This window comes from Convolutriloba macropyga, chromosome 6 (genome assembly GCF_964194025.1).
Source record: "Convolutriloba macropyga chromosome 6, txConMacr16.3, whole genome shotgun sequence".
Lineage (NCBI taxonomy): Eukaryota > Metazoa > Xenacoelomorpha > Acoela > Convolutidae > Convolutriloba > Convolutriloba macropyga.
Window position 1 is genome coordinate 21,563,968 of NC_134473.1, and position 26,609 is coordinate 21,590,576.

At 35.1% G+C, this 26,609-nt stretch overlaps 2 protein-coding genes across 6 annotated transcripts in view; both read right to left on the reverse strand.

The window, feature by feature from the left end:
- LOC142340855 (uncharacterized) overlaps nt 1–9,133 on the reverse strand; it is a 50,746-nt gene extending 41,613 nt beyond the window's left edge. For all 3 annotated transcript variants that reach the window (XM_075391597.1, XM_075391596.1, XM_075391595.1), the window contains exon 1: nt 8,897–9,133. In XM_075391597.1, coding sequence (XP_075247712.1) covers nt 8,897–9,038 — 142 coding nt within the window. In that variant the 5' untranslated portion in view covers nt 9,039–9,133. The remainder of the gene's footprint in view (nt 1–8,896) is intronic.
- An 8,751-nt stretch (nt 9,134–17,884) lies between these two features.
- The window catches only part of LOC142340857 (uncharacterized), a 73,865-nt gene continuing 65,140 nt past the window's right edge, over nt 17,885–26,609 (reverse strand). For all 3 annotated transcript variants that reach the window (XM_075391599.1, XM_075391598.1, XM_075391600.1), the window contains exons 6-7: nt 21,421–21,566; nt 17,885–18,104 (exon numbers count right to left, since the gene is read on the reverse strand). In XM_075391599.1, coding sequence (XP_075247714.1) covers nt 17,989–18,104; nt 21,421–21,566 — 262 coding nt within the window. In that variant the 3' untranslated portion in view covers nt 17,885–17,988. The remainder of the gene's footprint in view (nt 18,105–21,420; nt 21,567–26,609) is intronic.

Here is a 26,609-nt window from a genome sequence, read left to right on the forward strand (position 1 = left end):
ATTGATCATATGAAAAAAGCTAACCGATTGTCGTACCGACGCCATTATCTTTTACGTTACGAAGGCATGGTTAATTTAACTATCTTGTACTCGGGCTGTTATTTCGTTTCAGTGAATTAAATTGTAATCAATCAAAATCTTAACAATTTTTGTAGAGATTCCAGATTCAAAACTTTTTTGATTAATTATTTCAATTTGAGTGCAGAAACAATGTCACCACAAAACAGTTCGTCATTGCAGGTTGTTAAAGTTTCAAAAGTGTGCGAGTTTAACAAAATCTGAGTGAAAACAAGATTTTGGAGCTGCTTAAAAAACTGCATTGCTACAAACATTTTATGAGTTACAACTAACTGTTTCGATTTAACCTATCTGAACCGGGGTCGAGAAGGAAAAGTCCTATAAGATCACATGAAATTCACACAAACGATTAATTTTTTAGGAACTTACAAGTTGGATATTAAAGTTACATGAACTTGCATGTCGAATGCCTAACTTGTAAGGATGTTAGGTTTTGCAAGGCAGTTAAGCTTGAGCTTGCTTCCATTGGTTCTTTCAAGATCATTTTCTTTATTCAATGCCAATTGTAATCAGGAAACAGTTGCGTTCGTGGAACAATCAAAGTGTAAAAAGAGAAAATGTAACTTTTGAAAGACTTTTTTCAATTCAATTGCTTTAGAAATTAGCTGAATGACTTTTTACCAGCTTTTAGATTTTGTTTTGAAAATTTTTTAACCGAATTTAACAGTCGAATATTTTCTTACTTATTATTGATCGACGATTTTTTTAACATAAAATTTTAGCCATACATTTGTCACATCAAACCGCAGTTTCAGCAGAAGGTTCTTCTAGTCGAATAATTTCATGTATATGTCGTACAATAATAATGTCGTACATATAGTATATGATAACTCTTTTTTTAACTAGTGCAGTAAAATTCACATATGAGGTACCTAACTGGATTGAAGGTCAATTATTAAAAAATCATGCCTAGTTCATTTGCACCCTAAGTTAACATTGCTAAGTTAACCCTTCTTGTCCGCTGTCCATATTACCGCATTGGGAATCACTATTGGTTCATGACTTTAGGTATTTACTGAAATTCATTCTCTTTCTTTTACATCTTGTGCAGCTGCCCAATTCTAATTCAATAATTCTGCAAGTCATATTCATCCTCCAGTTTGGCAGACAAGACTTAATAGGACGATTTGCCTAGGGAATCAATGTACTAAAGTTTATTGGTGAAGCGCACAAGCCAAGCCAAAAGAAAAATCTACGAAGCTGAAAGCTAACTCGAGTCTCAAGATCCATTACACAATTCTAATTGTGTACGACTTTGCTCAGCCAGTTTTTCATAAGCGGGCCACTTTAGGCATCTAGCCCCTTTAGAAGAAGCCGAGTTCGGACCCCCCTCTTTAATGAGAAAAATGGCAGCTCGGCTAAAGTTAGCTCTTCTAGCGGTGGAAAGTATAACTGTTGACACACTGCTTGGCCTTCAGCAAGAAAAAGTTGAACTCCTATTCGATCTAATTTATAGACACATCATTCAAGGATCGTCAATGCAATCAGAACTCGAAAGACTAATCCGCAACGCAAAACTGAAGACAAATTGAGAAAATCGTTGTCAACATTGAAAGGAAATTGGAATAATGTGCCGTGATAAGCCCTGGAATCAATTGGATAGAGAAACAAACTCAGTATTATACCTTAGCATTGTAACTGCAGAAGGAGAATTGTTAGTAGCCACAACCCGCATCTCGTAATGGACATCTAAACTGCAGCAGAACTCTGGCGCATCATGGAGGAGGCCTTTATTAGACCAAGAAACATCACAATTGATCGATACATGTTACTCAAGACAAGACAGTCAAAGGGAGAATCGTTCATGCTTTTCTGCAGGAAATTAAAAGAAAGGTCCAAAATTGTGATATCAGCAATCGAGATGACACTCTGAAAAGAAATCTTTTCACTGCTAACTTGCGTGACGCAGAAACTCAGTGAGAAATCTTATTTATGAGGGACAGTGAATCCTGGCAAGGCATTAGGTTTCGCAATCAACATGGCATTTGGTCACCAAAACCCATTTCAAATTGCAGATAGTCGGTCCGCATCACCATTGAATGCTCTATTACCACAACGTCAATTTGGCAACGCAAATTTTTGACCCAATTTCCAACCACAAACTAAACCCACTAATCAATTCAGCCGTATTTGTGGCCTCTCTTGGTCACCAAACCACATTGACAAATGCATCGCGTAGGGTAGGACCTAAAAATTTGTGGTCTCTTAAACCATTTTGATCGTATGTGCCGTAAGGCAAAATTTAACACTACGAAAACTTATCGCTTAAACGTATATTAAATCGGGACAGCTACAACAGACGACAGAGTTAACGCTATCCCCAATATGAACTACAACCTGGAACACAAATCCGATCATCAAGTTTCAGATGACAATAAGTTAGCAAGAATTGCGAGTACCAGTCTTCATATTTAACTTCAAAAATTCAATCCAAATTGGAAAAAAATCTGCGTCTCTAAGTTAATTCAGTATCAGTGTAGCATCCTGAACGGGCCACAAGCTACCGAAAACATCAACAACTCATCTCATTTGCGATGGTTAACAACGGCACCCGCGAGAGATCTCAGAACCTTTGCCCATGAACCAATTCTAGTAATTGGTATGATGCAAACTCCATTTGCAAGTAACAGTTGGCGAAACGAGGATGCTGAATTTTTATGATCCGAAATGGTGTAGAGCCAATCATTTGATGCGGTTTATTTGATGCACTTGGCCTATCAGTTACTCAAACTCTAAACCCTATGGAATGTTGTATGATAAACAATATGACTACATATTTTCCGTTTAGAATCAGAAAGCTAAAACTAAACTTAAATTCACGATTTGGACGCTAAAATCAAATATTTTCATATCAAAATTTCTTAAACGATTTTTACCTAAACATCAAAAGGGAGGAAAGGTACTGAAAAACTCACATTACTTCAGAGCAATTTTTTAATAATTGTTCTTTCTAACCATTGTTACTAAATTTGAAAGAGACCAAACTATAAAATTAGCTCTCGACTCAAAACATTTTTACAAATCCTTCCACAAGAATAATTATCAGAGGCCTAATTTTTACGTATTTTTTGGTTTATAATCACAAGTAGTTACCAACTACCCAACGGAATTACATGAAAAACATTCTTTTTCACCAGAGATCTCAAATATGCCTACAGTCAACTTAATCTCCACCCTGATAACACAAAGCACTGTAATTGTAATATTGTAAGTTGTAATATGGCTAGCACGTATCGATTCGAAACAGGCTTTTTTTACTCACCGACATACTTGCCGAGTTTCAGAAGCCATGGATTATCCTCTTATACGCCTCAAAAACAATTTCTCGTTTTTTGATGATAGATTAATTGAAAGTAAAATTTCTGCAGAAGATCATTTCAAAAAAGTCACAAACTGCCACACAAAACTTGATGCAGAAACATTTCGTATAAGTCTATCAAAATGCCATTTTTACAAATCATTCATAACTCAGTCAGGTATTTGCGCTCTCAATTTAAAAACTGCTGCCATTCTTGCACTTAATTCACCTAACACACTTATATAACTTCGTTCTTTCCTCGGTTCCGTACCCATTACCAGTAAATTTATTTCCAATTCAGCTCAATTTTGTCATCCCTTTAGAGCACTACTTCGTAAAACAGTGAAAAAAATTGGACCGATAAACATACTAAACACTTTAACGCTATTATAAACAGCATTGCAAATCACAGCGAAAATGATCACTTCAACACGCAAATAGAAACACGCGCTTTCAATATGACACTTCTCGTTTCGACCTCCTAGTAATTCTTGAGGGACCAACAGTCGATGGATCGAAACCCATATCATTTGCTTCTAAATTTCTAATCTGTAATGAAGAAAGATTTGTTATAGATCTGTTGAATTAGTTCGGTTTATCAAATATATTAAATATTTCCTATATGGCAAATATAGTTCCAGTCATAACCAATCATAGAGCTCTATGTTCTACTCTTATAAACATTGTTCTTAGAAGTCGTTTCATAGCCCGTCGGGTTGGCTGTTCTTTACCAGTCCAACTTAGAATAGAGCCTTAAAGGAGATATAATGGGTCCAGTGGTTTATCTATATCCCCGAACTTCATATCAAACAACAATTATTACATCAAAATCTGATAAAGAATTTTCAGTAGCTACACTGAAACAACCAATTTTATGCCAAAAAGTTCCCAAACACAAAACTGATTTACGCCATCCCTTTTTGCAATTGCTCTTTGAATTGCGTATCTGCTGAGCAAATAACTACCGTGAAGCAAACTCTAACAATAATGACACTCTAAATGTTGACCAAGCCCCGCCCGTACGTTTAACTCAAAGATTAAACTCAATCGAAGAGCAAATCACTAGTTCAAAAACAGATACAAATACTTCAATTAATCCGGATGAAGAATATGCTTCGCGAGTACGCTTGTCTCAAAACAATTTAATAACCGCTCGGCGAAATATCGCTTTCAATTTAACCACACCTAATTACGCTATGTTAAATACAATTCACACATCGCAAGTATTCTTCACTCAAAAAATTAAAATTCTTGCCCATCGAAACACTAGATCAAATACAAATCTATTCAATCCTCAAGGTTACATACCAATTTGCGTCACGCGTACTTTTGCACTCGAATTACCTGTCACTCATGGCACATATTGCAAAAACCAACCACTCTCCACTACTAATTTCATTTCACTGCCAAAATTGGGGTCCGAAAACAAAATAAAAGCCTCTCTTGCGTACCAAAGTGCACTACAGTTTCAAGAGCTAGATCAAGCTAGACTTTCAGTCAAATCCAACTCATAATTTTATTTCCGAATTAACTCTTATTTTTCAAATGCCATAAAAAATTCACATGCTAAATTGGTAAACAATATAAAAGCGCTTTTCCCCCAATCTCAAAATCAGTCGAACATTTGTTCAGTAAACACAACCATTACAATTTCCAACCAGATGAATCAAGCATCTTCCATGAAAGGCAAATCTTCGTCTAAAACTACAACTCGATCTTCGCCCCGCGCATCGTTTACACCCGACACGCCCCGCCAATCATCCTCTAATTCTAATATAAGTACTCCCCAAAAAAGCAATATCCAAGTTTTCTCATTTGAATAGTTGGTGGGGAAAGCAGTCAACAAAAGTTTGATAACATCCCTAACAAATAAAGCGCTTTACTTAAAGAATTAAGAGACTGGATATTATGTGATGATGGGGCCAGACTAAAAAAAATTAATCCCTACAATCATTCATACTGGCGTGACCCTCTTGTCAGTAGTGGTTGCGTTTGCATGGGCGAGAAAATCGCAATTCCTTATGCACTCTAGGATGCACTTATCGAAGACATGCTTGTAGGATGATTTGTATGGCCCAACATTGCTGGTGGATTTACGAGGACCATGAACTACTTGTTCGCTCTACTGAATGCAAAGCCTGGACAGCGATTGGTAAAAACCCTAGAATCACGATCTCCGCCTAGCAATTTCATAATCCTAAACCATGTATAGTTCCCATTCAGGAAATACAAATAAATATTGTCCTTTTAAAATTGAAAAAGAAAATGAAATTTGTCTATTAACATCTAATGATCAGTTTTCCACATACACCTCCGCAGAATCTTTTGACAGTGCAAATTTTTCAAACGTATTAATTTTTTATAGATCGTTCTAGTCAATTTCATTGAGTACCACGATCTTTAAATATTGACCAGGCTCGCTGTCTTATTGGCAATCACGTAGAAAATTTTTTGTACAAAAAACATATATAATTTTAATTCCAGCTCCGGCAAATGACCTTCGGGCGATTGATTTAGTAGAACGACTTATTAGTACAATAAAACAACGTCTTGAATCTATTAAAGAAACAAAAAAAATTCGTGTAATATGCAGCACTTGAAACAATTATTTAGCAGCCTAGCATAATCAGACAAATAGCTAGTGGAATCTCGCCTTTCGACTCATATTTGGGTTGTCTTGCTATCACTCCGCTTAGAAAAATCAATACTTCACCTAATTATTCTGATTTGATATATGACAAAGTTTTTAACCACTATTTAGATGAATAAACAGTATCTTCAATTGAACTATTTCCTCAAGAACAATGGGCCAGTATAGAAGCGGCAAAGATTCAGTGTTTTCCCCAGATTCAGTGTTGCAACAGCGGACCAAACAAATCAGATTTACGCGAACCGGGAAAACTTGATGTCCCAATTCAGAATGGCGACATAGCAGAAATTGGGACCCGAGACGAAAGAGAATCAAAACACCAAAATTAAGAGAACAGACGAGGCCCCTGTTTTCTAGAGAAGATAATTGAAAGCAAAGTAGCCAGCCACACAAAAGAGTGTACCAGAATACAAAAAGGGGACAGTAAGATGAAACAACGCGGCGCATCATTGACTAAATCGAATACCTCAGTTGCAATGCAAGTATGCACGCCAGAAGTAGCAGCGAAACTTACCCCTCAAGCGAGTGAACAAGTTGACATTCCAGCTTCTACAATCGAACAGCCATACAACCCCACAAACTAACACGTAACAGGAACATCAAATTCCTACCACATCGTTACCTTGGGAAGCTCCACAGCAAATTCCTCTTAATTCTGCAGACGATACAGAAAGAGCCCCAAACACTACGAAATCGAACAGGACGAGATAGCCGGAGAGTACACCAAATCCTGCCTTCCCTAAGTAGTCCATTGTAAGCGCAAAAGACAATCAGTTGATATCGAGTCCTTCCAACCATCAATCATACCATCAATTGTGGACAGCGCGCCTCAAATTTAACCAATGCCCAACCCATATCCGTCATCAGTTCTGTCTCGCCCACAGACCCAAGGTTCCACCCTGCGAATAATAGTCCTCACGATGACTTGAATTTAGATGAGGAAAACAATAATTTCAACTGAACTGTTTTTAGAGACAAAGACTTAATTCATTTTACCAAATACCTTAAGCTATCGAACCAATACATATATTGTTAGTGGCTATATAACAAGTAAAAAAGTTTAAAGATGTTATCAAAATTAGTGCGACTTCCAGTTTTGTCAACGGGGGAAATGTTGCACAAACTATTACTTATTTTTTCTAGTGCAGTAAAATTCTTATAGGGCATGCCTAAATTAATTGAAAGTCAGTTATTAAAACGTCATATCGAGTTTGCACCCTAAGCAATCTACGAAGGTGAAAGCTAACTCAACTCTCAAGATCAAGTACACAATTCTGATTGTGTACGACAGCCTTTTATACAGCTCTTTAAATGATACTTAGAAGAAATTTTACCTAGTACAGTTTATAGGTACAATTCCTAGTACAACCAGCTTCTTTGCTCTTCAAATAAAAGTACGTTAGTCTTAGGACATTTTTGAGGCCCTTATCTGAGGATCTTTTGAGTTGCCTTAGATTTAATGGATTCAAAGTGCTGCAACTGTGCTTGTTTGGGTGAACAGCTTGTGCAAACTGATTTTTTAAACTCAACGCATTACTTCAAGTTTTTTTCTAAATTTAATATGCTAATTATTTGATGGATTGAAATGTAACTTGTGTTGGTGCAATAAAAACATTTTTTGTCAAAGATATTATTCAATAAATTACCCAGCAAGTTTTTTTGGTTAAATTTCCCGCAGATCACATTTGAACATACTTGATAATTTACTTTTTGGGGGTAATCAATTAAATTTCACTTGGTTGCTTTAACTTAATGTTCTCAGATATTTGATTGTTTGAAGTAGACAACTTCATAATTCTCCGGATATATCACTTGTATGCTTTTGTCATTATTTACTGCTTTACTTTATTTCAAAAATGAAGATCTGAAATTGTTTCATGCATCTTTACATTGATACATATGACCACTTAAGGCCCTCCCTACCTCCCAATACAGCTCCAAAGCAATGATCTTTATAAATTATGGTATTATGTAGAAAAAATTTTTGAGAACAAGAAATAAGAGTTGGCAAGAATTTTTTACCTAATTTTTTTGGACTCCAAGAAATGAGCTTAAATTTTCAGGAAGAGATTTGAGGTTTTTTTTGTTTTCTGTGTTTTTTTTCAAAAAAATAGTAAAATGTTCTCAATTTGATACATTTACAAATTTTGATACTTCAAGATTTTTTTTCTATTGTTTGCAAATTTTCCGACCCAGTGCTCAAAAAACTCATAAAACTCAAAAATAGGGATAAAAATGAGAATCTAGATATCATTTGAACGTTTTCGCGGAGAAAAATTGCAAAAACTTCTGAATTAGGGTTCGAAATTCTAAAAATTCATTCAAGCTTGTTTTTGCTTCGTCTGTAAAAAGGTTTTTAAGGAAAGATTGAACAATTTTTGGTTGATTTCTTTATATCATTTGTTTCCCATTATTTGTCGCATTACAGGATTCATTATTAACTATAAAACATATCAGAACTTGAAAAAAAAACACAGAGGTGTTTTGTACAATACAAATTTGAAATCCTTTTCATAAAATACGGCAGATATTTTCCAATTTTTGATTTGGAAATCAGTGTCTTCTAACCGGTTATTGTAAATATTATTTTTCATAATCTTCGAATTCTCAAGATATTTTGAACGTTTCTTCCACAGATCGTTCGTATTTTCCAAGTAAAATTTTTTAATCAACTTCTTAATACTAAATGCCCTTTTAGCTGAAGCGTTTAGTAATTTTGCTTATGTTTGATTTATGCTTCAGAAAACGTCTTTCATTTTTACTAGTGCTCGTAAGTCCTTTTGTATTGCTTGTTACAAATATTGACAATTTTTCAAAAATGCTCTCTTACGAGAGATCTGGATACCAGGACCGAGGTTTTAATAACCAACCTGTATCATTGGGAAAAACTCCAGGAGGAAATATAAACGTCTGAGAAGTCCAATTCAAATTCACTCGGGGATTAACTACTGTATCGGCGGTCAGCGCCATAGCCGCGTGATCAGAAAGAATTATTAAAAGTAACGAAATCATGGTTTAAATCTTATAAAGCTGTTATTGTCATCTGTTTGTATTAAGACATGATATAATGATGTAGAGATTCTTTGCTCTGTGATTCTATCTCAGCATAAATTTGTCCTTGACTGTTGATATTTGGTTTCGAGTTGCTCGTTAGAAAGTTCAACTGTAAAAACTTGCCTCGAAATAAGTCTATCATAAAATATTTTCAATTGGAACCACAAACATAATCAATGGAATATCGGAATATTAGCCTAACTCATGGGGGGGGGGGAGAGAACTGCATACATTTTTGGAGCTCGTTATTTTAGTCATAGGAAACTTGAGATGAGGTACAGTAACTGAATAGTAAGTTTGAGAAAACAATTTGCTCTTGAAAAAAAAACGAATGGCTATGATTCTCCTATACAAATAATTTAATGTCCCCGGGCCGCCCATCATAAAATTTCCTTTGATTTTGTACTTGATCATATATGATTTGTATGATTTCTTGGTAGTCATACAAGGATCAAACAATAATTAAAACTTACTCTCCAAATCGTTCACTCATTATTATCTAAGCTAAATCTAAGATACGAAAAAATCGATGAAAGATACAAAAGGTGTTAAATTTTTTTTCTCTGTAATCATAGTGTGTTATATATGATTTGCATACTTTCTTAGTAATCATACAAGGACCATACAGGAAAATTGATTCATTTTAAACTGACTTCAATTGATAAATCGATTGTGCTTTTTTGTGTGCATCGTTCCTAAGATTTAAAATATCAAATATTCAGCCTTTTGATTAATCTCAAGATGTGCGACGTCCTTAATTGAATTAGGGTTTACAAGTTAAATTAAGGATTAATGTAAAGCAACACATCGGACTTTCCTTTAATAGTAAGAGATCACGATTAAAAGAGTGAAACTTCTTATTAATCGTTTTTGATTTGAAGAATCGATTGTGGTTTTTGCCGTTTATGCACTAGTGGATGCCATGTTGCTTTGATAGGATGTCTTAGCAGGCATTTGTAAACCTCTCGACTCAGCTAGGTTTCCTATACGGATCAAACATTATTTCTCTGATTTCAAACTAGCATCATATATGATTTCTTTGTTTTCATATTGGATTTATATTTGTTTATATGTTTATATATATATATATATATATATATATATATATATATATATATATATATATATATTCTTTGATTCCATCCTTGCGGCGCAATCAACATCGCGGCTTCATTGAGGTTTCGTACTCAGATCATACATAGTTTCTTTGATTTCATAAAGGATCACAAACTTTTTCTCAGCATGAATTCTCACGTTACTTGAAAGAATCTTGTTTGATTTCTTTGATTTCATGCTTACCTGAAAACTTGGATTGAACTCAAGGATCTTTTATGATTTCTCTGGTTTCGCAAAAGGATTGTTCTAATAAATCGAACATGGACAGTATAAAATCAAATATGATTCCTTTTACCAACATTTCTCCGGTCGAAGTTTTTGCCGAAAAACTAAAAAAAAAAAATTAACCGCAAACTGTGTTTATTTTTAGCATTCAGTAAGATTGATTTATGTAAGAATTACTGTCCTAAGTGATGAATAATTGTAAGATTTGCGGGTTTTTAGCGGCGAAATTTTAATTTTCACCTAATTCATTGGAGTTTTTACCAAAAAAACTTCAGTATTCGCTTTCAAATCTCGGACTTCCTGAATATCTCTCAATTCTTCTTCAACTGCATCAGTTACATCTGAGGAATTTCATCGAATTTCAAAAAAATCACTCCACTTCATTGTAGATTTTTGTAAGAATTTCGTTTTTAGCGTCTAAATTTGTCACTTCTCCCAGCAGGAAGCACTGAAAACAAAAATTTCGCTGCTAAGCACCGAATATCTTACACAGAATTACTACAATAGGGTTCCAGCTTAACTTTTACCTGTGAGTTGTCGTAAGAATTGGGGTTCTTAAAAGTGAAAAATATTCTCAACTTCCACCCTTTCCAGTGCTAAAAACCGCAATTCATTTATTCGTACATCAGTTCACGGCATTCACTGCATTTCTGGATTTTTAAGCAATTTTAAGCGTTAACGCCTCGATCCGAGTTAAGATGATAGAGTTTTTTGATAAACTAAAACATAACTAGTAGCAGATATGACTGCTCATTTTAGTTAATTATGCTAAAATTTACAGAAAATACCTGACCTTAGAAAAATCTTCTGCGAAAAATTTGTTTATATACTCAATACTAATTGCAACGACGTCTGAGGACCGATGACGATATTTTTCGACTGTTTTCAAAGATAACGTTATTTTTTCGGATGAGTCAGAAAAGATTTTATAAATTGAGCAATTGGCACATAGAAACGTCTCTATTGTGTAACAGAATTCGATAACTGTAGTCACTGACGCTAGCTCTCTCTTTTCCTCTAACGAAAGCTTTATCCCCAAAATAATTCAGAAGCTCTGATTCGCAAATGGGCTGATTAACTGGGGACCAGCTGGCTCCCAAATTTCTATTAAAAGAGAAAATTATGGTTGTGATTCTTCGACTTCTTAGTGTTGGCTCTTCTATTTTTAGCAACTCTGTCCAGAGTTTGTTTTTGGCAGCTAGCGAAAATTTAAATTGGATTGGTAAAATAACTCAGGATATTAAACAGCAAAAAAGAAAAGTAGATTACTGGATTGCATCAAAACACACACAAAATTTTTTTTTGTGAATGCTGGTTCACTACTGTTTTTAGCAAACATTAAGAATGAGAAAACAGCATTCATCGTATAAGAATGCTGTTTTCAAGTTAGGTATCTTGAGAGATACTGAATTACGGTTTCAATTTTTGACAAATCAAAAAATTTGAATTGTATTGAGGCGATGTATTTTTATTTCAACTCGAAGAAGAGTATTCGAGGATACCTTTTTATTCAGTCTAATTGGAGTGAATTTTGAAGGAAGTGAAACGTGTGGAAAAATAATGAAGTGGTTTGGGTGCTGCAAAAAATGGAAGAGAGGAGAGAAAATAGAGTGTTTTTTTGTTCATACTGGTTTTTTCGAGAGGATGAGCGGAACTTTTTTTCACGTGTCGCTTTTAAGACAGTTTTAGAAGCTTGATTATGAGTTCATTAGGTTCGGGGTTAATTGTTAGTGGTTCGATTGTTAGTGGTAATAAATATGCACTTTATGCCTTTCCTGTTTGTATGTAGTTCAGCTAATTTGCCGAGTGTAAGGCTAATTAACGCAATTTTTCGAAGATTAATTTGTTATACTGCCTTAAAAAGGGTTTGAAAGAACGCATATTACTTACAGAGTTTTTAAATACCAATTGAGTACAGGTTATTTTATTACGAAATATGTTTTCTGTTCAGATATATGACAAAGAGTTGAGAAATATTCAACCTCATTTCTTCATTTTTTGCTGTTTTAAATGTTTTCAATAGCCTTAGTTTTAAGTGTCATTTATAACCTTCATCGTTTTTCGCTTATTCTACCTTCCTTGTTGTTTTGCGAGCTCATTAATACTCTTTATTGCCTAAATAATTTTCCTAATTGACTTTATGTGCCCTTGTAATATAGAAAAATTGTTTCTAATTTCCGGTTCTTATAATAATTTTATCTCAATTAAGTTTTATCATGATTAATTTAGGTATGTGCTAGTTTTGCGATTGGACTGTTTTTGTTGTCTTTGAGTATCTTCCGAAATTCTTGCGGCTATGTTTTTTAACATCATTGACACATTTTCATGAGTTTCGAAATCAAAATGTCAAATTGGAGTGATGATTTTGGACACACGAAAAACGAAGTGGGTCAAAAAAGCAAGTAATTTTGATGTTTGAAAATACAGTAAGAATTGGTGTTTGAACAAAATTTGCTAGTGGTTTTTTGATCACAAGTGGAATGGTAAACTTGATTTTTAGGTTTTTATTCGTTTTTCTCTTGCTCGGACTGTTTTCATAATGATTTTCCAAGTACGTTCATTGTTCAACCTAGTAGTTCTGGTTTTTTGTTTAATTAATTATAATTTTTTAATTATAGGTCAAGACTTGTCCTGCTGTGTTATTATGTTATCTGTTAAACTATTAAACTGTACTTCGAAGACAAAATAGACAAAAAATACCAAATAATTTCCAATTCAACATTACAAAAAGTAAATTGCAAAAATTCGATGCATATCCGTGCAACATTTTTATGTAAATCCATTCTAAATCCAACCAAACGCCCTCAAATTTAAACAAAAAACATAAAATATCTCAAACCGGTCATTTCCTAACGCTGAAGTGTTATATGACCGACAGAAATGTAAAGGGGTTTTTTCGAAATAATTATTGAATCCATATTTTACCTAAAATTAGAAATTGTTTTTAACAAAAACTTTTCTCACCTAGCTATGGCGTCTACTCGTACCTTTTTGTGGAACGCCTGAATGATTCTCAATGCAAGGTTATTTGGGTATTTGGAAACATTATTTTTTGAGCGGCAAAGGTTTGATTTATTGATATGCAGAAGATAACAGAAACTATTTTCAAACTTTACTTCAAGACTACTGAATGCTGTGACTGCCTAGCATATCATATCGTTTAACTAAAACGATGAAGTATTGCTAATATAAGCGTTATTAGATTAAAAAAATATCATGGAAAAATTTGTCAAAACATAGAGCCAATTACAAAGCACCTCTTTGAAGGAAAATTTAAAAAGTTTGCTTCAGATATATCTATGGAGCTCCTTGGTATGATTTTTTAAAATGTTGATTATTTTTCAGAGCATAAAATTTTCACATCCTAAAAAATTTTCTTTTTTGAAGCCAGATTTTTTTTCGTTTGGTTTTAAGAAGTTTTTTAGGTAGTAGGTTGACACAAAAGGATCTCAGTGGCCATCAACATATTATGTAAATCCAAACTTTGTTATCGCTTTTTGTTCTTTTTCTGAGACTGAAACTTAAAGAAATTTTTTTGCTTCGAATAATTAACCTACTAATCATAAGAACTGAATGAATCTAGTCATTTGCCTGCTCGTCTGTCAAGGTGTTGTGATTTTGTGACAGTCTTTAATACTGCCGTAAAATATTCTCTCATAAAACTCTAACAATAAAATATGAACTCTCAGCAAGCCTGTTATGATGAGGAATCTTTGGAAAAATTTCCGGAAGGCAGGAGTACCTTTGCAAGTGATTCTTCTTACCTTGGCTTGACTCTTCTTAGGAACCCAAGAGCCAAATATGGTTCCATAAAAGCTATTCAAAAATTTCTTAAAAGGTCTTGCTGTGATTGGCATAAGAGTTTTGAATATAGTTTTTATATGGCATACAAGAATCCCGTATGTACGTTATTGCGTTACTGAGCACATGTATTTTGTTTATTTAACAATCTCAATTTTACTCGCCATAAACATCTCATGAATGCTTGGTGCCGTTTCTGGTTCTTACATTACTCATACGTGGTTCTCAAATAGTTTTTGCATTGTTCCGACATAATTATGATATCCAGGAGCTCTATATACTCTAATCCATTTTTAAAAAGTTTTCTGCATATTTGAACAACTTATGGTAATGTGGCACCAATTTAAATAATTCTGGATTTGGATACGGTGGCCGAGTAATCGGAAATTTGAATTACCTACCTGATTTTGTTCTTTCAAAAACATAATGTAATCTTATATTGCTTTTTTTATCTCTTCATGAATTTAGATCTTTATATTCTTAAGTGGCACCACAAGTATGAATGCCCAAAATATGGTTGAAAGTTCCCATAGATTTCATATATGGCTTTAAAGGGTTGAAGTGAAAAGTGTATGATGGCAAACCCGGAATAATTAGTGAAAGCATTAGCAATCGTTTTTAATGAATGTAGTTGTTTTTTTTTGGTTCCATGTTTGCTAAATTTGGGGGAAAAGTTTGCTGCTGAAAAAACTGGTTCAACCATTGCCAGCTCTTGAAATTACCAGAAATCGAGCTGTTTAGTAGTGCAATTGGAATATTTTGCGGTACTAAGATTAGCATAGCAGCAAACATCCCAGTGTACTGATCAAAATTCAAGATAGAAAATTAGATAAAGCAATGAAAAACTTAAGTGCTGGAGTAGATGCAGATTTCACTTTCATTCGGAAACAATGTGTTGATTTATCAGTTTTTTAGACCAAAAGCTTACAAGACAGTAGATTTTAAAACGCTCCGGTTTTCTTGAGCTAGTAGTTTAGTCATTTTGATCAAAAGAAAGATTAAAGAGATCCAAGAAAAAGTTTCGGATGCGTTGAACCTTTCGCTCTAAAAAAATTAGTTAGATTTTTTATTCAGGCTGTTTCTTCGTCTGGAAAAAATTCAAACTCATTTAGTTTGCATTTAAATTTGACAAAGGCATGAAAGCACCTGGAGATATGTTGGAATCATTTTTTTTTAAATTTAAAGCATAATTATTTTTCTTGGTTTTCTTTATCAAAATTGTTAGATCTGAAAATATTTTCAGAAGAATATAAAACAATTTTTATGTTTTTAGGTAAGGTTTTTTTGTAAGGGAATTGTTGTGCAATTTGTACTTTTTGTTCAACCCAGACTCAGCTGTTCTTAATTCATTAAATAAGCCCTCCTTTGCAGACAATGAGACTCTGCAATGTGCAGACGCACATAATGTTCCAACCGCGATTGTCCTAAATTTGTGCTCAAGTCATAACAACTAACAGATAGAGTGAAAAATCTTCGACTAAAAATGTTAAACACGATCATTCATTGAAATAATAAGAAAAGTTGAAAAACTTCAATGTTTTTTAATCAATCCCAGTGAATTCTTCTGTGGAATGTGAAAATTTATATTTATGAAACTGCTTAAACAAATTTTAAAATGACAATAAAATTTGAACAGCAAAATATTTGTTTTTGAGAATTTGTTGAGGAGGGCAATAAAAATTTTTTATTAAAGGCCTCTATCTAGTTTCAGATTTGATCAGTACAAGGATACGTTTGCTGGTGATCTTAGTTGCAAAATACGCAAATTTTCCAATGCTACTAGTAGACAGCTCAATTTCTGGTAACTTCAAGAGCTGGCAATGGTTGAACCAATTTTATTGCAGCAGCGAACCGTTTCCCCAAATTTATGCCTCTATTCTATTTCCCCAAATTTAAGTTCCCAATTGCTATAAATGCACAACTGATATTTGACAAACGCGCAACAGTTACATTTTACTTTTTAGTCTTAAATAACAATTCTCTGTCAAAAGCACAAATTTCTCCGAGTTTAAATTATACCTTGCAGAACTGAAAAACTAATCAAAACATGATTTAGACTTCGAATGTTTCTACAAATCAAGAAAAACAACTGGTAAAATTTATCAACAACGTAAATTTCCTTTTTAAAAATGTTTTGCAAAAAATTTCGACAATAACCCATTGGTTACCCAATAAATAGCTGGAATGGACGGCAATTCGGAAATAAACAGCCAGATAGGGCAAAAAGGAGAACAGCTCCCAAAAAGCAAAAGTTTACAGACAATTTTTTAACAGAATGCATTAGTTTCAACTATGAATCATTTTTCTCGAGATAAAATTTGATTTAATGTTTTTTACCGCATTCAAACGCGATATTCAATTTCAAAAGAAGCAAAAAAGATGTACAGAATAGCAAAGTGTTAACAATTTTGGAGATAAAGATGAAAAATGAATTTAGAGTCGCCTATTATTAGACACATCAATTTTCAATGACGGATATCGTTTTTAATTGTAATGTTGGATAGAGTGAGTTAATTACTCATTTCTGTTAAAACAAAATAACATCTTCAAAGATCAAAATAAAATTTCTAAACATATGCAATATTTTTCTCAAAAACAAGGCAAAACCGATGAAACTGATTTAAAAAAATATAAATATGGTCTGAGAGAACAGTGGCAAATTTTGAGATGAATATTTGAATTAAGCAAGTGTAATTGAAATTTTAAGGCTAATGCTTCAGATGGTTTCCAAGGGACAACAAAAATTCGCGATAATTGAGAAACATGCAAGTTACAATAATGTACATTAGGACTGTCAATTTAAGCATTCTACGATTAAAGAGCAAGTTAAAGGCACGTCCCTATAAAAATGGGAAGCTGAAATGATTATGTCAAAAAACTGAAATTGTTCTAGATTTGTTACGTTTCCAAAGAATTGAGAAAAGTCACAAATGTAGCAACTAATGGCTGTTGCTTTGTCTGAAATTGACAATCAATGGTAATGCACAACAGAAAAATTTTTCTAAAGCAAAAATTTACCCGGTGCAGCAATTCTTGCCACAAACTTACATTTCAGACATTTCCTGACAGGAAACTTTATCAGAACTATATTTCTGTAAATTCCCAGTCTGAAACTTACTTTCAATTTTCACATGCAATTCCTAAATTTGTTCACAGGAAAAAATTATGCACTTGCTTTTCTCTAAATTCCTTTTAGAAAAATTTTAAACCATTTCATCATTTTTCATTCTAGGAAACTTGAGGTCACCCACTTAAACAAAACAATTTCAAGTTCCACACTAAACACCTCAACCTTTTTTGTTTTAATTGCGTTTTTATTTTCTGGCATTTATTTATATCTGACATTTTTGAAAAAAAACTTGCAAGAAAAATGGATTTAGCGCCCTTTTTTCACAAAAAGCCTTAATTCCAGCAAAATAGGTCAGAGGAAACAAATCAACAATCACCATTTGTCTAAAACTAGGACCAACAATATTAAATTAATTATTTTTAAACATTTGGTACCAAAAAAATGAATGAAAATTACGGAAAAGTGAGCAAACTGCTATAATCAGCCGATTGTTCACAAAACCTTGAACCCCGTCAACTCTTCAAATTAATGTTAATTTCGAAGAACGGTTCTTTTCACTATTGATGAAAAACCAGCTGATCATTTAGTTGCTCTCTCAGCTAGCTGATCATATAGGGTTTGGAACAATTAAATTTAAGTGGTTTGGTTTATCAAATTTATTGGTCATAAATCTGCGCTGAATGGTGTTCTACGATTTCAGCAAATGGTACATCTGTGTCGTCTCGGCAAATCATCTGGTAATAATTGTTCTTCCTCTTCCCTTTTTGGTTTCAGATCTCTCTTTGGTGTATCATTTCTAGAAGTATCTCCTCCTAAAAACACGTCTTCAATACTGCTCAAAAAATTCTAACACTATTGAAAAAAACAAAAAGGAAAAAAATAGAGTTTAACTGAGAACAGTTATGATCCGGTATAAACTCTATTCCCTCGCTGAAAATTGCATAATGTGATATATTTTCAAAAATTGGCAGGCAGTTTTTCTTCAACTCTCCTATTACTTTTACAAGTTTCCGTTTTGTTCAGCCAAAATTTACCCATAGCAAATTCTTATCGCAGTTCAACCAATTATCGTGTTTCAAAGAGCGAATAACCTATAAAATGATTGTTACAAAAATGAAACATATTTGCTTTTGCCTGCAAAAAATAACAACGGGAAAATAAAGAGAGGTATTTTTGAGGCACGAAATAATAGAAAAAACATAGATAAATGATTTGTTAGTAGATAAACATCATGAATCGACTATATTTTTCTATTATCCGCACCAAAGTCTAACATCTCAAATTTTTTTCATAAAAATATTAGCCCAAATTTAATTAACCTAGCTTGTTTGGATGCTCAATTTGAGACCAGAGCCCGGGCCGAGGAATTTGGCCAAAATTATGTAAGATCAGCGGCAACTAGCGTTGACAAGTCGGAAAATTCACCGCAATTTTCTTACATAATTTTGCGTTGAATGCGTTGATTTTAAAGACAAAAATTCAACGCATTCAGCGCAAAATTATGTAAGAAATGGCGGTGAATTTTCCAAATTGTCAACGCCAGTAGCCGCTGATCTTACATATTTAGCGTTGAATTTAGCGTAGATCTTACATGAATTCAACGCATTCAACGCCAATCTTACATATTTTGCGTTGAATTTTAGCGTAGATCTTAAATATTTAGCGTTGAATTTAGCGTAGATCTTACATCAATTCAACACATTCAACGCTAATCGTACATAATTTGGCGTTGACTTTTGGCGTAGATCTTACATATTTAGCGTTGAATTTTAGCGTAGATCTTACATATTTAGCGTTGAATTTAGCGTAGATCTTACATGAATTCAACGCATTCAACGCCAATCTTACATATTTTGCGTTGAAATTTAGCGTATATCTTACATATTTTTGCGTTGAATTTAGCGTTGATCTTACAAAAAATCAACGCGTAGAACTCTTGGTATGGGACTCGAGCCACTGACCTCCTGTTTACTGGTCGCCTCTTCTACCATTGCGCCACCGTACCTTGGTTTTCTTAAGAACCGCAATCCTTATAAAGGGTAGATCTTACATATTTTGCGTTGAAATTAGCGTAGATCTTACATATTTTGCGTTGATTTTAGCGTAGAACTTACATGTTTTGCTTTGAATTTAGCGTAGAACTTACATATATTTCGTTGAATTTAGCCTAGATCTTACATATTTATCGTTGAATTCAGAAGAGATCTTACATAATTTCAACGTAGTCAACGCATTTATCATGTGAGAAGTACTGGGAAAAATTTAAAAGTTTTTTTTGAAATTTGAAAAAAATTTGAATTCCTAAAATGGTCTGAAATGGTTTTTGCACCGTAAGAGAGCAAATGGTTATATTTTGCTGACTTCATTTTTCTCAAATGTTTAGTGTGGGGGTCGAAACAGTAAAAAAAATAAATTTTTCGAAAAAAAAACTATAAAAGAGCACTGAAAAAGATTTTTTCTGACTTCTTGTTACTCACCTTTGGAGTATAAGGTTTGAAATAGTGAAAAAATTAATTTTTCGAAAAAAAATTGAAAAAGTTTTGAAATCGTAAAATGCTCTGAAACGGATTTTGCACTATAAAAGAGCACTAAAAAATGATTTTTCTGTGACTTCACGTTTCTCATATTTGCAGCATAGGGGTTGAAACAGTGAAAAAATTGATTTTTCAAAAAAAAGGTAAAATTGTCTCAATGGATTTTGCACTATAAAAGAGCACTAAAAAGTGTTTTTTTTGCTGACTTCACTTTTCTCACATGTGAAGTATAGGGGTCGACACAGTGAAAAAATTGACTTTTTGAAAAAAAACTTGAAAATAAGTTGAAATAATAAAGTGGTCGGAAATGGAATTCAAAAAATTCAACCTTAAATTTGTAAGATCTACGCCAAAATTCTACGCAAAATATGTAAGATTGGTGTTGAAAGCGTTGAATTTATGTAAAATCTACACTAAATTCAACGCTTAATATGTAAGATCTACGCTACAATTCAACACTAAATATGTAAGATCTATGCCAAATTTCAACGCAAAATATGTAAGATTGGCGTTGAATGTCTTGAATTTATGTAAGATCTACGCTTAAGTCAACGCTGAATATGTAAGATCTACGCCAAAATTCAACGCAAAATTATGTAAGATTGGCGTTGAATGCGTTGAATTCATGTAAGATCTACGCTAAATTCAACGCTAAATATGTAAGATCTACGCTAAAATTCAACGCTAAATATGTAAGATCTACGCCAAAAGTCAACGCCAAATTATGTACGATTGGCGTTGAATGTGTTGAATTGATGTAAGATCTACGCTAAATTCAACGCTAAATATTTAAGATCTACGCTAAAATTCAACGCTAAATATGTAAGATCTACGCCAAAATTCAACGCAAAATTATGTAAGATTGGCGTTGAATGCGTTGAATTCTTGTAAGATCTACGCTAAATTCAACACTAAATATGTAAGATCTACGCTAAAATTCAACGCTAAATATGTAAGATCTACGCCAAAAGTCAACGCCAAATTATGTACGATTGGCGTTGAATGCGTTGAATTGATGTAAGATCTACGCTAAATTCAACGCTAAATATGTAAGATCTACGCCAAATTTCAACGCAAAATATGTAAGATTGGCGTTGAATGCGTTGAATTCATGTAAGATCTACGCTAAATTCAACGCTAAATATGTAAGATCTACGCTAAAATTCAACGCTAAATATGTAAGGTCTACGCCAAAATTCAACGCAAAATTATGTAAGATTGGCGTTGAATGCGTTGAATTTATGTAAGATCTACGCTAAATTCAACGCTAAATATGTAAGATCTACGCTAAAATTCAACGCTAAATATGTAAGGTCTACGCCAAAATTCAACGCAAAATTATGTAAGATTGGCGTTGAATGCGTTGAATTTATGTAAGATCTACGCTTAAGCGTAGATCTTACATAAATTCAACGCATTCAACGCCAATCTTACAAAATTTTGCGTTTTTTAGCGTTGACACCTCGGCCCGGGAGCTAATGAAAGCCATTTGGGAAATATAATATTGAGAGGTTGTCCCAGATCAATGCAAGGAACTCAGGACTTGTTTGTCTGGAAGGGACTCTGCTTTTCAGATCACTAAAATGTTACTCACCGCTTATTCCACAAATCCATGGTTGGTCTGTGCAAAGGACGTTGTTCTTGAAAAACCAGTAAGTGAGTTGACTCCCTGGATTTCTGTACGGGAACCAATAAGCCACTGAGTCATCGGAAGAACTCAACAAGTAGGGATACCCAAATCTGCAAACAGTAAAAGAGATCACAGCTGTAAGCTTGTATCGGTGGACTCAATAATATTTTAAACTTTTTTCAGCAGTTTTCGACCAAGGACCACAAAAAAATTTGTTGCATATTAATACAAATTTTTGATTAGCCATAATTGTTCAGATAAAAATTCAAATATCTTATACTTCATTATTACTAATTCGATTGCCAAAAAACGAGCTTAGTTAATTCCAAATGTCAGTTTAAAATATTAAATTAGACAGAAAGTTCCTGGAAATTGGTCCCCAACTTTTTATGTCAATGTTAGAAGAACTTTTTAAAAACTATTTTCAAATCAAAAAGTGGGTGCGAAAAATTTCGAGATGTCCAAAACTTAACTTCAAATCTTCGAATCAGTACTAAAGCAGAACCAGGGTTGGCTCCCTTTGCAGCCTTAAGAGCTTGGGGTACTTATTTCTGAGCGCGAAGTAGGCTTACCTATATCTCTCAGGACTCTGTAAAACACTGAAGATAAATTTCTATTAATACGGTGGGACTACAATACAGCACCAGAGTCAAGATTTTACACATGGTGTATCTAATTGATAGACTAACTAAAGCTAGTTGAGTTAGCGCTATATAAAAGAGAATAGTGTCTTCTCGTTATCTGATTGGCTGGAGGTATACATTCAGTATTTCTACTGCTACATCCATCCGGGGTTAAAAGTTTAACAAAACAATTTTATGATTTTGTGAGTTGTAGCAGAAATATGCCATCTTCGTTGTGTTGAAGTCGGTGCCTTGTGCCTGAAGTCCCTGTCAGTGAAATATTTAGTAGAGTCGTCAGTGAGTAGCCCACATCTTTTGCAAGTGTGAAGCTCGTGAAGGTGCCAGTTAGGTGCTGGTTAGTAGCGTCAGTCCTGTTACAGTACCCAACTGTCTCTCACTGTCCTGTTGTGGGGATTTGTTTGTTCTCAGATGGAGGATCGTTTTGTAGTCGTTGTCTGTGTCGGTTTGTACAAGGAGATTTCTTTTTTATTACCATCTGGTACATGGTTTGTTCCAATCTGATCTAGCAGCTTACCTTTTGATGGAAATCCATGTTTTAGGTACTGTGTGAGCTACCTAATCCCCTAAACTTTTGATAAGTTTAATACTTGCCGAGTAAGCTCTGACCAGATAAAATAGAAAAGAAAAGATTCTTGTTTTCAATCGAGGAAAAGGATCCCTGAATAATTCCAAAAACTCGTTGTCTCGTGCGAGACTGGCGGCGAGTGCATGGACGTATAAGTCGGTGTTACAGTGGGGTTGCATCGTGAAAAGAAGTTTGAAGACGTTTTGACTTTTCTGGTGTCAGTTCCCTATTTGCCAACTTGTCCACTGTCCAGTCTTTGTAGAGGATGTTAAAAGTGTGTCCATACATAAACTTTGTGGCTCCTTCCTCTACACAATGGAGGTACTCGAGGGACAAGTATCGGGCGATGCGTCTTGGCGCAGAGTTGCGAAAACTGGAAAAAATCTTTGAGCTGGTCAAAACTGCGTAGTGTCCCTTTACTGTAAGTCGGTTAAGTATGTAGCTGTAACTCATGAAAAAAGGTGAAGTGAGTTTAGTGTTGGCACATTGTAGGCGTTAAACGGTGTGCATTAGGGGGTTGTTCCGGTGGAAGTGACGTTGAACAAAGAGATAGTTGTAGATTGTACGGAGCATCTATGTTCTGTTCACTTTGTGTTGTTAGTTATTTACATGCATTTATGTTGGATGTAAGAAGCCAAATTGAAGAAAGAAGGGGTTGTATTTTTGATAAATACGGTTAGGAGCAACGTCCCGTGTAAACATCGTAATTAGATAATCGTTTTGGCGGTTGGCCAGAGCGACAAAATAGTTTGAGAGGTGCCAGAACCTTTCCGTGAAGCGAGGGTTGATCAGAAAGTGAAGACATCCCTCCTTGTCTCATCCCTCAACTTCATATTCAATTTCTAGCTGTCCTAAGGAACACGAGCTGGCTGTTGTTTTCAACGTGTGGTGAGGCAATGTTGAACCATCATTTATCCTCCCGGGGACGTTGAGACCCTGCTGCGTGTTGAAACGCAGAGGATTCGCAAACTGGTGAAATTAAAAAATTGGGCCAGGTGCTCTGTGAAATTTGCCTGGTGTGGTATCAAGGGGCTTTTCTCGTTGCTTGGAGGACGAGAGCAGTGGGCTTCTGGGCGGGCTTGCCTTGTACCTAGCAAGCGACTCTGAGGCCTGAGTCGGTGATGCGCGCACGGGATAGGTCTGGTGCGTGGTTGCTCGGGACGTCTCAGTGGTGAAGGGTCTGTACAAGGATATTTGTCGGTCGAGGTTGGTCGGCCGCATAGTGGAGGCTGAGGGAAGGACGAATGGGGTTGAGATGAATGAACTGTGGGTACTCCATATCTCGATTGGTGGATTTTCGTGGGCTGTGAACCAGGAGTGGGAATCACAGTTGGAGGGTAAGTGAGAGGTCTTCAGCGAAGGCGAGGGCAGTGAATCCTTCTGGAGCAAGCCGAATTTGGGACCACCGTTTCCGGTGTTGAGCGACCCGATTGTTCCGCTGCAACTTCATCGGCCCAGGAAAATCTATGTGGAGGTTGTTATGGTGGCTGTGGCACCGTTTGTGTTGGTTGTGGCCCCTGTTGAACTGAGTGTGGTGGCTGTGGCAACGGCTGCTGTCTCTGTAGTAGCAGCTCGTGTGATGAACCACTGGGTCCTGTTGTAGCCGTCAGTAAGCTTGTTTGGCTCGCAATGCATATGGGTAACTCTCCCGATAATGAGGGGGAAATGGCGATTGATGACACAGGATTCATCGGAGCATAGATGGCTGAGTCCAGAAGCTGTGGCTGTGGAGAGGCCTGGGTCATCGTTCAGAGGACCGCTGTTTGCATTTCGCATACTTACTCAAGTATTTGAGGAGGCAGCACCAGTGTCGTCAACGGCGAGGGCAAGATGTCATCGACATCCAGCGCAATGAGGTCGTACGCCGTTGGGTCGTGGTTTGGAGGAACTTGTGAACATCCTTCGTGAGAGCTGGGGTTGACAGTTGTGATGTCACTAAAACAGAAAAGATGTCATATACGAGTTTTTGTCAGATTTAAATTTTTGTGGGATGTCCTGATAATCCGGTGTATCCTCAGAAGAATCCATAGATACTGACAAAACTCTGAGCTTTTACGTTTTTGAATAAATGTGTGTAAGTGAAGATATTTAAAATCAGGTTCATATTTTGGTTCTTCTACTGGTAGTTCGTAGCAGTCAAAAAGCGTTGAGGGAAGAGTTGACGCTCTATGTTGTTTAGAATTATTGTTTACAGGAGAGATTTTTTAATAGAAATTTTCAAATTTTCTGTTTGTACTTTTCCAATTTTCTATAAAACTGTGATTCTTGGGGTATTATATATCCATTTTTAATGTTTGCTTTTGTGTAAGAAGTGACAGAAGTTGCATTGTTAGGGATTGTCATGTGGACATCCTTAAATTCCAACGAAGCTTAGCCTGTGACGAAGTTAAAACCATCTTTGATTTTGTGTATCGTGGTAAGGGCGGTCCTCATTACATTTGTAAGTGGGTTTTGTGAGTGCTTCGAAGCGCGAAAGTGCGTTTTCATTATAAAAGTGATCTCGAAGGTGGTCTATGTACAAAAAAAGTGTCTACTTCCTTTCTTTGGTAATGGTGGTTTATAAGGAGAGGAATCTGTTTGCAAGACGTGGAAAATAACTTGTGAAAAAAATTCAAAGTATCCGAAAGTTATGATTTAAGCTAATGTGTTATTAGGTCCTAAAAGTGATTTATGGTTATATGCGTTAAATGCGCTACGAAATAGTCCAAAATGGGCACTGAAGAAAATTTAACACAGTCCATACAATGGCTTATTCTTTTAAAACGTACCATGGGTAGCCAAGGAATCCGATAAGGGATTCTTTCAAACAGTCGCCGTTGATAAGGTCAAGCAAATCAAGACGATGAAGTGTAAATTCTTTTCCGTTAATAAAACACTATCAAAATAATTTGTGCAATGATTCTGTATTTGTGATAAATGTGCTTGTATATGAGCCTGGTTTGCAAGGTCTGCAAAATTAATTGCTTGTGCAACTTCAAAGTTTTCAGCAGTGTCATCTACTAATTGGTTAAATTTCATTTTATCTATTGAGTTAGTCCAATCCTTTTGGCAATACATGCCAAGTTGTTGTGCAGAGAAATCTGCGCGGGTGCAGCGCCTTGCAATTTCCTCGGCGTGAATCTTTTAACGTGGGTTCCCGTTTTAATCGGGTAGGGCGTTGAGCGGTATGAGTCATCGCCATCCGCGTCTAGTGAGATTTGTTGATCGAAGTTGTCTCTATTAAACGGTGCTTTAATAGACCAAGGAAATGTTTTTGGTGTAACTTAACCTACGAATAGAAGTTTATTATGATAGTATATAGGAATGTGCTTAAAACAGTGATTTCCTAATACATAAAGTGACGGAGAGACGGTTTCAAATCGGAAAAGTGAAATAACATTTGAAATCTTCAGTGTTGCGAATTTGTTCCGCTGACCTGTGATTATGTATCCGACAAGTGGGAATTTTTTGTTAATAGTATGAAGGTGGTCTGTTTCAACTCGTGATCAAGATCACAGAATGTTTGTATATTGAAAGACTCGTGAGGTCTATTTCAAGTAATACGCGGCTGGCCATGTAATCAAGTTTAGCGTCGATTTGTACATTAGGATACGGTAACAAAGCATCCTTGCTTTCAGAAAAAATTGTTTTTTTTTAAACCTGTGCTTCTTGGGCGATTACATATCCATTTCTAATGTTTGCTTTTGTGTGACGAGTGACAGATGGAGAACTTTTAGGGATTATCATCCTTAAATTCCCTCAAAGCTTTGACTGTGAAGAAGTCAAAATCTTCTTTGATATTGTGTAGCGTGGTAAGGGCGATCCTCATTACATTTTTAAAGGGGTTTAGTGAGGGCTTCAAAGCGAGAAAGTGCAGATTCATCATAAATATGATCTTGAAAGCGGTCTGTGTACACGTGTGGATTGTGTTGATGTGCGAATTCAATTTCATTATTTGTTAGTGC